At 48.6% G+C, this 12,000-nt stretch overlaps 2 protein-coding genes across 3 annotated transcripts in view; both read left to right on the top strand.

The window, feature by feature from the left end:
• Uba4 (Ubiquitin-like activating enzyme 4) overlaps window positions 1–12,000 on the top strand; it is a 28,943-nt gene that overhangs the window by 1,475 nt on the left and 15,468 nt on the right. The gene's annotated exons all lie outside the window — the stretch shown is intronic.
• LOC137653054 (micronuclear linker histone polyprotein-like) lies at window positions 1,178–2,323 on the top strand. The gene has a single exon (XM_068386449.1). It carries the CDS (start codon window positions 1,178–1,180, stop codon window positions 2,321–2,323), a length of 1,146 nt encoding a protein of 381 aa, XP_068242550.1.

The following is a 12,000-nucleotide window of genomic DNA, read 5'->3' as shown; positions in this document are numbered from 1 at the left end:
ATAGATTAAATGTTCATGAAGAAACACCTGATTGTGTTTTATGTAAAAGTTACTTTGGCATCAGCAATTGATGAGAAAAGGTCTAGAGCATTTAGTTTTCGAATAGTAGTAGCCAGGTAATGGGGAAAATGGGAAAATGAGGATGTTTTTACTTCGCAATGCGTAAATTAGAAGATTAAAGTTATCAATGATGAAACTGCATACAATAGTAATTTTTTAAAATAAACAAAAAAAAAACTTTCTTTACCCAGGATTCTTTTAAGTAAAGAGTTTATTGCGCTAGTGTACTGACTCATAATTAAAAACAATATTTACCCTAATGCAACACTAAAATTGATATAATTAAGAAACCTTAGACCTTGTCAACAATCAGGTTTCTAAAGAACTTAGAAATGAGCAAATAGGATATCTATATATATGTAGAACATACATCAGTAGTTGAATTTCTGAGGGGATTAAATTCTATTTTTATGAATAGAACTTACCTGGCAGTTATGTATACAGTATATAGCTTAGTCTCTGACGTCCGGCAGAATTTTTCAAAACTTGCGGCAACCGCCGTGTGGTGGTTGTGCGGTTAGGTGGTTAACAACCCTTACATGGTGGTACTTGGAATCATTCCTGTTTTCTGTTCCTCAGATCATCTCTGCCGGTTGGACTGACAACGTCGTTGGTCCGCCATTGGAGTTTTTTGTTTTGCTTTCCGTGTCGCTGTACCGGACTTATTTTTGGTGAAGTACATTGACTTGGGATTTTGGCAATCGTTTTTGTGTTTACTCTGTTATTATTGATTTGTTTAATATGAGTGACAAACTTCATTTTCGTGTGTGTGTAAATGAGGAATGCAAGGTGAGATTAACAAAAGTTTCCGTAGACCCTCACACTGTTTGTTTGGGTTGCAGGGGTTTTGATTGTGCACTTGATAAAAGGTGCAAGGAATGTGAGGTTTTGAGCGAAAAAGATTGGTTAGCTATGAAGCGCTATGTGTGCAAGTTAGAGCTAGATAAAGTAAGGAGGACTTCCAAGATCTAAATCAAAATTTGCTAGTGAGCGTAGTTTAGATATTTCTATTGATCCATTAATTAATTCCCCTTTGGAAGTTGAACCTTCCCCTGAGGTAGTAACTTCTGCCCCTTCTACAGGAACGGTATCTGCGGATGACCCTCGGTATGCCAGGATGGCGTCTGAGTTGAAGGCTATTAAAGACCAACTTTCAGCCTTAAAAAATGAGAGTGAGAGTGAGATTAGTGCTAGTGAAAGTGCAGTGGAGGTGGCGACTGATCGAACCTGTTATTACCTTAGGTCTAGACCTCTACCAAGCTCCCAGGACCAAGGGAGAAGGTACGTCGACGGCCGTAAGGGAGTGAGAGGTACGTATCCTCAGTCAGCCGTCGCCTCGGACAGTCCTGTTGCATTTTCCCAGGCTGCTCTTGACCGCCACGGAAAAGGCGTGTCGGATGTGATAGTGTCCTCCCCGAACCCCTCTCCCAGACGCAAATGGCAGTATGAGGCTATGAGACCAACCAAGAGGAAGTGGAACCGGAACCGAACTGAACCGACTCGTTCTCGCTCTCCCTGTTCAAGTAGCCCTGAACCTTGTCCTTCTGAGGATGACTTGGACGCCGTTCCAGTGAAAAGGCCTAAGCCGAGAGACGAAAGTCAAGAGAGACCGTCGAGAGATCCTTCTCTTTCAACCAGCGCTACTCGACAGCCATCGCCTTCGGAAATGCAAGATCCAGCAGCAGTCGCGAAGTCATTTATACCTGTTATGCAAAAGCAGCTTTTTTCTTTGGTTCTAGCTTTTAGCTGCCCTTCCCCCCAGTCGGACAGACTTATGGACAACTCTGTACCTGTCAAGAAATCGGCCTCTAAGAGGGAACGGAGTTCCTTTCACAGGGAACCTTGGCGTGCTTCGTCAAAGGCGCGGTACCGCGCTTCTTCCTCATCGACTTGCCTCCAGGATGCTGGCGATTCTCGACATCAAGACGATTCTGTCTCTCGCTCGCAGCGCCAGGATGATTCCGTTTCTCGCTCGCGGCGCCAGGACGATTCCGCTTCTCGTCGCCAGGACGATTGTAGCTCTCGGCGCAACGACGCCTCCAACTCTCAGCGCCAGGACGCATCCGCCTACCGCCTCAAGGACTCTTCTAGCGCTCGGCAACAGGACGCTTCCGGCGCGTGGCGCCAGGACGCACGTGGTTCTCAGTGTCAGGATGTATACAGCCCTCTCCTACAGGACGCATCATACGATTTGCCTCTTTCGGATGCAGGTGAACCGTCAGCCCGAAGAGAGACTGTAGGTAGAGGTGGGACAAGATCTTGATGATGTCTTAGAGGATGAGGACAAGCCTGCGAACGCGGCTGGGGATTACTGTATAAGGTTCTCCTCGTTCTCCTCAATCGCAGTTTAGCAGGAAGAAGGCCAAAAAGCAGTTGGCCTTCATCAAGATGAAGCTCTCCATCTCTGCTAGGAAGGCTCTCGCTAAAGTTGATGAATGGATGAAGGAGCGTAGACAAGCGGTTAAGACCACCTTCTCTTTTCCACCAGCTCGACTTGCTTCGAAGGCGGGCATGTGGTACGAGACTGGAGAACCTCTGGGACTGGGAGTTCCTGCCTCCTCCCAGGGGGACTTCTCTGGTATTGTTGACTCTGCTAGAAGGCATGCACTTAAATCGGCGAAAGTTATGTGGTCAATGTCTGAACTTGACCACCTCGTCAAGGGGATTTTCCGAGCCTTTGAAGTCTTTAGTTTTTTGGACTGGTCTCTAGGTACTCTGGCCAGGAAAACCGAACGAATGGAGGAAACAGAAGACCTTACTAGTATCGTGGCATGCATGGACAAAGCTCTTAGGGATGGGTCTAATGAGTTGGCTTCCCTTTTTTCGGCAGGAGTTTTGAAGAAGAGGGCCCTGTTATGTTCTTTTGCTTCCAGATCAGTGACTGTTGCGTAGAAGTCTGAGCTCCTTTACGCCCCTCTCTCAGAACATCTCTTTCCTGAGTCCCTTGTCAGGGACATTACCCTTTCGCTTGCGCAAAAGGCCACTCAAGACCACCTGTTGCGCTCTGCTAGAAAGCCTTTGCCAGTCATTCTTTCGTCTCTGTAGAGAGAGGAGAGGAAATTTCAACAACCCTTTCGAGGTAGAGCTCCTTCGAGATCAGACTTCAGGGGAAGAAGGCAGGAGACGGGTGGAAGGAGGAAAAGAGGTTCATTTAGATCCTGCTCCAAGAAATGAAGTTCAAGTCCTCCAGACAGCGGTAGGAGCAAGACTGTCACTTTTTTGGCAGGCTTGGAAGAAAAGAGGGGCGGACGCCTGGTCCCTCTCGGTCATCAAGGAGGGATACAAGATCCCCCTTTTGAAGAAGCCTCCGCTTTCAAATACTCTTCTAGCCTTAGTGGCTCAGTACTCAGATGCAGTGAAACAAAGGGCCCTACTTGACCTGGTGGACCAGATGCTGGAGAAGGGAGCGATAGAACCAGTTCTGGAACTATCCTCCCCAGGTTTCTACAATCGTGTGTTTCTGGTACCCAAGAACTCGGGTGGATGGAGACTTGTTCTGGATGTCAGCTCTCTGAATGTCTTCATGGAAAAGACAAAATTTACCATGGAGACGACTCAGTCGGTGCTGGCAGCAGTACGTCCAGGGGACTGGATGGTGTCTCTGGATTTACAGAACGCTTATTTTCACGTCCCCATCCATCCGACTTCAAGGAAATTCCTGAGATTCATGATCCAGGGCAAGTGCTTCCAGTTTAAGGCCCTTTGCTTCGGCCTCAGCACTGCTCCTCAAGTCTTCACCAGAGTAATGGCGAACGTAGCAGGGTGGCTTCATCAAGAGGGGATAAGAGTATCTCTTTATCTGGACGACTGGTTGATAAGCTCGCGGTCGAAAGGAAAATATCTGGAAGACCTACAAAAGACTTTCATGATGGCTCAAGAACTGGGTCTCGTCATCAACAGGGAGAAATCTCAGACCGAGCTGAGTCAGACTATTCTTTATTTGGGGATAGTTCTGGACTCAGTTCGTTTTCGGGCTTCTCCCTCCCAAGAGAGGCAGACCAGGTGCCTCGAGAAGGTTCGAGAATTCTTGAAGAGACAGAAGTGCTCAGCGAAGGATTGGATGAGTTTGCTGGGAACACTCTCCTCGCTCGAACAGTTTGTCTCTCTGGGAAGACTGCACCTCAGACCTCTTCAACACTTCCTATCAAAGGTGTGGAACAGGAGGATTCAGGAAGACTCCTTTTCCTTCCTCATTCCAGCAGAAGTCAAGGATCATCTGATTTGGTGGCTGGATCCAGCGTTGTTAGGAGAAGGAATCTCCCTGTACAGGAAGAACCAAGACCTAGTGTTGTTCTCAGACGCTTCGGAGTCAGGATGGGGAGCAACACTAGGAAGCAAGGAGGTCTCAGGCTCTTGGGAAAAGAATCAGACCGGATGGCACATCAACAGGAAAAAGTTGATGGCCATTCTGTTAGGACTGAAGGCCTTCAAAGACTCAGTGTCAGGGAGGATAGTGGAGGTCAACTCGGACAACACCACGGCTCTAGCTTACATCAGAAAGCAAGGGGGAACTCACTCTCTGTCTCTGTTCGAAACAGCAAAGGAGCTCCTTCTATGGTCAAAGGAAAACAAAATAGAACTGTTAACAAGATTCGTGCAGGGACAGAGAAATGTAAGAGCAGACATGCTCAGCAGGAAAGGGCAAGTTCTTCCCACAGAATGGACCCTCAACCAACAGGTCTGTCAGAGTCTGTGGAAGTTATGGGGGAGACCTTTAATAGACCTCTTTGCCTCCAACCAAAACAAGAGGATCCCCAACTACTGCTCTCTAGTCCCGGACGAGGAGGCAATAGCAGTAGACGCCTTCTTGATGGATTGGACGGGGATGGACACATATGCGTTCCCTCCGTTCATGATCATCAATCTGGTCGTCAGGAAATTCGCTCTCCTCGAATCAGGAAGAATGATCCTAGTAGCTCCATTCTGGCCAACAAGAGAATGGTTCACAGAAGTGGTGGACATGTTGGTGGACTTTTCAAGAAGCCTTCCTCCAAGTCCAAAGCTTCTCAAACAGCCCCACTTCGAGAGGTATCATCAAAACCCCCTCTCTCTAAGACTGACTGCCTTCAGACTATCGAGAAGCTTGTCAGAGTGAGAGGTTTTTCTGCGCAAGCTGCAAGAGCTATTGCCAGAGCGAGGAGAGTCTCTTCACAAAGAGTCTACCAATCTAAGGGGGAAACCTTTAGAGCTTGGTGTAGGCAACACAAAGTTTCCTCAACCACTACCTCTGTGAGCCAAATAGCGGATGATTTGTTGTCCCTCAGACAGGATGCTAAACTGACCGTATCCACGATTAAAGGGTATAGGAGTATGCTCTCAGCTGTCTGTAGGCACAGAGGCTTAGATTTGTCTCAGAATAAGGACTTGCAAGACCTCGTGAAGTCTTTTGAGACAACTACAGTAAGCAGGCTTAGTTAAGGCCCCCAGCTTGGAATCTGGATGTGGTTCTGAAGTTCCTATGCACCAAGAGGTTTGAACCCATCTCACAAGCTTCTCTTAGAGATGCTACGAAGAAAACCCTCTTCCTGATGGCTCTGGCCACAGCTAAAAGGATCAGCGAGGTTCACGCTATTAAGAAACAAGTGAGCTTCAATCAGAATAGAGCAGTATGTGCGTTGTGGATTGACTTCCTCACCAAGAACGAGAATCCATAAAAACCCTGGCCGAGGACTTTTTAGGTTCCTAACCTCACTAATCTAGTGGGTCAAGAGCAGGAGAGGCTCCTCTGTCCAGTTAGAGCCCTCAGAGCGTATTTATCTCACACTAAGAATGTTAGAGGTGCATCTAATTCCTTATGGTGCTCAGTGAAAGATCTGCAAAAGCCCCTTTCAAGGAATGCATTGTCATTCTTTCTGAGGGAAACTATAAGAGAAGCTCACCTCTTGTGTGAGGAGGAGTACTTCGGCCTTTTGAAAGTAAGGGCTCACGAAGTGAGAGCTATTGCTACTTCGCTGGCATATCGTAAGAATATGTCAGTTAGGCAGATTATGGATGCAACGTTCTGGAGAAGCAACTCTGTGTTCGCCTCTCATTACCTCAGAGAGGTAAGAGTGGATTATGAAAAGTGTTACACCTTGGGCCCATACGTAGCTGCAGCTTCTGTATTAGGCAAAGGAGTTACTACCTCCCCTCAACTTTAGCTTTTGTATGCCTGTGTTTGGGTCGATGTTTTTACGGTTGTCTGAGGACTTCGACTTGTGGTACAGTACCCTCAGTCTAGCTAGATAGTTTATATCTATTCTGCAAGGTTAGGTGGTTAGTTTAAGTAAGGTTGCAGTTTTAAAAAAAAGGGCATAGGTAATTCCGAAGTCTAGTCAAGTTGTTGGTCTCACCCCGTTTGACAGACTCGATTGAGTTGTTTTCAGCATGACAGGTCCACTCCTGGCTGACACTCCTAAGGGAAAGCGACTCAAGAGGCAGGAACCTTTAAAGTCAGCTACTTTAGCAGGTAAGGAATCAAGGTGTTTTTTCTCCTACAACTTATTGTTGTTTTCCCAACGATGTTAACTGTCTGTCACCCTCCTCCAAATGTGTGAATCAGCTATATATATATAACTGCCAGGTAAGTTCTATTCATAAAAATGGAGTTTTTATGATAAAACAAATTTTTATGAATACTTACCTGGCAGTTATATATATATTTTTCAATATTAAACTTACCCGATAATCATGTAGCTGTCAACTCCGTTGCCCGACAGAATTCTATGGAGGGATACGCCAGCTATCACAATACTAGAAGGGGGTGTACTCACCAGCGCCACCTGTGGCCAGGTACTACAGTACTTCTTGTTGACACCTCCTCAATTTTTCCTCTGTCGTGCTTCCGGCAAGACGTTCTGGGATACGCTTATGATCTTGGAGTATTTTCACGGCTTTTGGTGAAGTATTTCTCTCAGATTTCGGCTGTCGCTTTACTGGAAAACTTCTATATTAGCTTAGATAGCTATTATTTAGTCCTGATTAACGGTTAACGATCTTTTTGCTTGATTTAGAATCCCCACTTGGCTAACTCTTTTGATTCAAGATGTCTGACATTTCACAAGCCCCTCCACATAGACGATGTAGGTCTTGTAATAGGCGTATTCCGAAGGCCTCGGTAGATCCTCACACCGCTTGTTCTGACTGTAGGGAAAGGCCCTGTCAGTTAGAAGATCGATGTGAGGAATGCGCCGGACTTTCGGAACTTGATTTTGTCCGATTTCTTAAGTATTCAACCAAGTTAGAGAGAGAGAGAGTTAGGAGGAGTTCTTCTCGCTCTTCACTTTTTTCCTCACCTCATGATCCCCTACCTTTTCCTCCCCCTGTAGTGGCTACCCCCGAACCTACTATTTGCCCTCAACCTGATATGTCTGTTGTTTTGCGTGCCATTCAGGCTTTAGGCGACAAAGTAGAGTCAGTGGTTAGTGATCATAAGTCTCTTATGGCCGAAGTCAAGGAACTTAAGGTCAAGAGTGCAGTGGGTGGTATTAGTGCCAGTGCTATGACGAGTGCTAGTGTCAGTGCAGTGCCAAGTGCTAGTGTCAGTGTCAGTGTGGTGCGTGAGGGTACTTCTGTGCGTGCCAGTCGTCCTCCCAGTCCGGGACCTCTTGCAAGCTCCCAAGCCCAGGGGAGAAGCAATGTCGAAGGGCAAAAGGGTTCGGCAGGCCTTGATCGGCGCACAGAAGTATCCTCGGTGGTTGCGGGCGTGTCTTCTAGAGACCGTCACTCCCACCTGCAGACGATTGAGCCCGTCTTTTACTCGTCTGCTGAGGAGTTGTCAGGCAAGAAACGTTGGACTCAGGTCTCAAGACCACTCAAGCGCAGAGTCCAGACCTCAAGAGCTCAACCTGGCTGCAGTCATTGGATCAGCTCTGACTCGCCGCAGTCATCAGTTGAGTGCACTCCTCCTAAGAGGAGTAAGGTACTGCCGCAACAGATCTCTGCTGTTAAGGCTTTACCTCAGCAGACCTTAGTGTCTGCAGACCCCAAGTTGACTCTTCTGCAGTCCATGCAGTCACAACTGGCGGTCTTGATGCGTGAGTGTCAGGCTGAGAAGGTTACACCTCCTCCTGCGATCGCTCCGCCTAACCGCAGTACTGCCTGCCAGGCGTACGATGTTGAGGCTCCTCAGGATACCTTAGCACGTTCTGAGTTGACTGTTTCCAGTGGTGTGCAGCTCCCTCCGCCTTCCTTAAGGCAACCTCAGCAATGGGAACAGGAAGCTTATTCCTTACTTCCTCCGCTTCCACTTGCAGTTCCACCAGTGAGGCAACACTCTCTTGAGGTACAACAACCTCTCCCATCCATGAGTCAGTCTCCTCAGCTCTCGCTGCAGCGACCTCAACCCTCCTCAAGGCAAGCACCTCAACACCTTAGCCTTGCGCCTCAGGAACCTCAACTCGCGAGACAATTACTGCGTTCTGCGCAGCCTCTACCTCATCGCTCACAGCTCACACCTCAGGAACCTCAACTCGTTCCTCAGGAACCTGCTACTGCGCATCCACCAACCACACAGCAAGCGCAACTCTTGAGTTCAGACACTCATGCCAGGAGTCAGCCCCCTCCACCCATGCGCCTACCTTCTGCTACTTCTTTGGATCAGCCTTTGCAGCCTGAGCCTCAGGTGTTCCCTCAACAGAGACTTGAGGAGGAAACCACAAGTGTTTTTGTTCCAGCTCGTGCTGATTCTGCTGTTCAGCATACCTTACCGATCTCTTCGCTACACTCTGGTGATGAGGTTTCTGATGATGAGGCTGCACACCTGGATCCCTCATCAGACGTGGATGAATCCAAGTCTTCTCCGCCTCCTATTGACTTTCGTAAGGTCTTGGCTCTTTTAAGAGAGGTATACCCAGACCACTTTGTCTCTGCTATCCCCCGCTCTCCGCCATCTGAGTTTTCGCTGGGCATGCAGCCAGCTAAGTCTACGTTTACTAAGCTCGTATTAGCAAGGTCCTCTAAGAGAGCGTTAAGGATTTTAGGGGAGTGGTTGCAGTCTAAGCAACAACTTGGAAAGACTTCCTTCATGTTTCCTCCGACTAAGCTCACCTCTAAAGCGGGCGTTTGGTATGCCACAGGAGAGGAACCAGGCTTGGGAGTACCTGCCTCTGCCCAGGCTGACTTCTCAAGTCTGGTAGACTCTCCTCGTAGAACAGCAATGAGGCGCTCTAAGGTTTGCTGGACCTTCTCAGACCTTGATCACTTTCTGAAAGGTGTTTTTAGAGCATTTGAGATGTTCAATTTCCTAGACTGGTGCCTGGGGGCCCTTAGCAAGAAGACCTCCCCTGCGGACAAGGACTCTGCCATGCTCTTGATGTCCTGCATGGATAAGGCCATTAGGGATGGATCTGGCGAGCTTGCTTCGATGTTTGTGTCAGGGGTTCTTAAGAAAAGGGAGCAGCTTTGTACCTTCCTTTCCTCCAGCATCACACCTTGTCAAAGGTCTCAACTCCTTTTCGCTCCGCTCTCGAAGTTCCTTTTTCCCGAAGAGCTTGTTAAGGACTTGTCTGCGGCCCTGATACAAAAGGACACCCATGATCTTGTGGCCTCATCGGCTCGAAAGACTAAGGTTGCTACCTCAGTCCCCAGGACTTATCGCACCCCAGTGGCTGATACCCCTGCCACGAGGTTTATTCCGCCCTTTCGTGGTAGAGCCCCCAGCCGAGGAAGCTCCCGTCCAGACTCTTCCAGGAGCAAGTCTAGGAAAGGTTCCAAGGCTTCTAAAGGAAAAAACTGACTCTCAACATCTCCAGACAGCAGTAGGAGCCAGACTCAAGATCTTCTGGCAAGCCTGGGAAAAGAGAGGTGCAGACGCCCAGTCTGTCAGTTGGCTGAGGGAGGGTTACAGGATACCATTCTGCCGCAAACCCCCTCTGACCACATCTCCCATCAACCTCTCTCCCAACTACAAAGAAAAGGACAAGAGGCTAGCGTTGCACCAGGAGGTGTCGCTCCTTTCACAGAAGAAGGCAGTGGTTATAGTCCGGGACCATCAATCCCCGGGCTTCTACAACCGTCTTTTTCTGGTGGCCAAGAAGACAGGAGGTTGGAGACCGGTGCTGGACGTCAGCGCACTCAATGCTTATGTCACCAAGCAGACGTTCACGATGGAGACGACGAAGTCGGTCCTAGCAGCGGTCAGGCAGGAGGACTGGATGGTCTCGTTGGACCTGAAAGATGCTTACTTTCACGTTCCTATTCATCCAGACTCCCAACCTTTCCTGAGATTCGTTTTTGGAAAGGTTGTCTACCAATTCCAAGCCCTGTGTTTTGGCCTAAGCACAGCTCCTATGGTGTTTACGCATCTGATGAGGAATATAGCAAAATTCCTCCACTTATCGGACATCAGAGCCTCCCTTTACTTAGACGACTGGCTGTTGAGAGCCTCCACGAGTCGTCGCTGTCTGGAGAATCTCAACTGGACTTTGGACTTAATCAAAGAACTGGGTCTGTTAGTCAACCTAGAAAAGTCTCAGCTCATTCCCTCCCAATCCATTGTGTACCTGGGAATGGAGATTCGGAGTCAGGATTTTCGGGCTTTTCCATCGGCCCCAAGGATAAGCCAAGCCCTAGATTGCATCATGAGCATGCTGAAGAGGAGCAGTTGCTCGGTGAGACAGTGGATGAGTCTCACAGGGACCCTTTCATCGCTGGCCCTGTTCGTCGAGCTAGGGAGACTCCACCTCCGCCCTCTTCAATTCCATCTTGCAGCTCATTGGGACAAGGGTTTGACTCTCGAAGCAGTCTCTATCCCAGTCACCAAAGAGATGAAGACCACTCTCTTGTGGTGGAAGACCAATCTCCTTCTCAAGGAGGGCCTATCGTTGGCTATTCAGACCCCCAATCTTCATCTCTTCTCGGATGCATCGGACTCGGGCTGGGGCGCGACCTTGAACGGACTGGAGTGCTCGGGAACGTGGAACGAGGAACAGGGAACGCTCCACATCAACTGCAAGGAGCTTCTAGCAGTTCACTTAGCCCTGTTGAACTTCAAGTCCCTCCTGCTAGGCAAGGTGGTGGAGGTGAACTCCGACAACACCACAGCCTTGGCTTACATCTCCAAGCAAGGAGGGACCCATTCGAGGAGCCTATACGAGATCGCAAGGGACCTCCTCATTTGGTCAAGAAGTCAAAACCTCACTTTAGTCACGAGGTTCATTCAGGGCAACATGAACGTCTCAGCAGATCGCCTAAGCAGAAGGAATCAGGTCATTCCCACGGAATGGACCCTCCACAAGAGCGTGTGCAACAGACTTTGGACCTTGTGGGGTCAGCCTACCATAGATCTGTTTGCCACCTCCATGACCAAGAGACTTCCGTTGTACTGTTCCCCAGTTCCAGACCCAGCAGCAGTTCATGTGGATGCTTTTCTGCTGAACTGGTCCCATCTCGACCTTTACGCATTTCCACCGTTCAAGATAATAAACAAAGTCCTTCAGAAGTTCATCTCGCACGAAGGGACACGGCTGACGCTGGTTGCTCCCCTTTGGCCTGCAAGAGAATGGTTCACAGAGGTACTTCAATGGCTGGTCGACGTCCCCAGGACTCTCCCTCTAAGAGTGGACCTTCTACGTCAACCTCACGTAGACAGGTTGCACCCAAACCTCCACGCTCTTCGGCTGACTGCCTTCAGACTGTCGAAAGATTCGCTAGAGCTAGAGGCTTTTCGAAGGAGGCAGCCAGTGCGATTGCCAGAGCAAGGAGGGTTTCCACTCGTAGAGTCTACCAATCTAAGTGGGAAGTCTTCCGGAGCTGGTGTAGAGCCAATGCAGTATCCTCTACCAATACCTCTGTGACCCAAATAGCTGACTTCCTATTACATCTTAGGAATGAGAGATCTCTTTCAACCCCTACGATTAAAGGGTACAGGAGTATGTTGGCTTCAGTTCTCCGCCACAGAGGTTTGGACCTTTCTTCCAACAAGGACCTTCAAGACATCCTTAAGTCTTTTGAGACTTCTAA

The sequence above is a fragment of the Palaemon carinicauda genome, chromosome 14 (assembly GCF_036898095.1).
Source record: "Palaemon carinicauda isolate YSFRI2023 chromosome 14, ASM3689809v2, whole genome shotgun sequence".
NCBI classification, from domain to species: Eukaryota; Metazoa; Arthropoda; class Malacostraca; order Decapoda; family Palaemonidae; genus Palaemon; species Palaemon carinicauda.
Note: the sequence above shows the minus strand (reverse complement) of the source record. Positions and strands in the feature narration are given on the sequence as shown.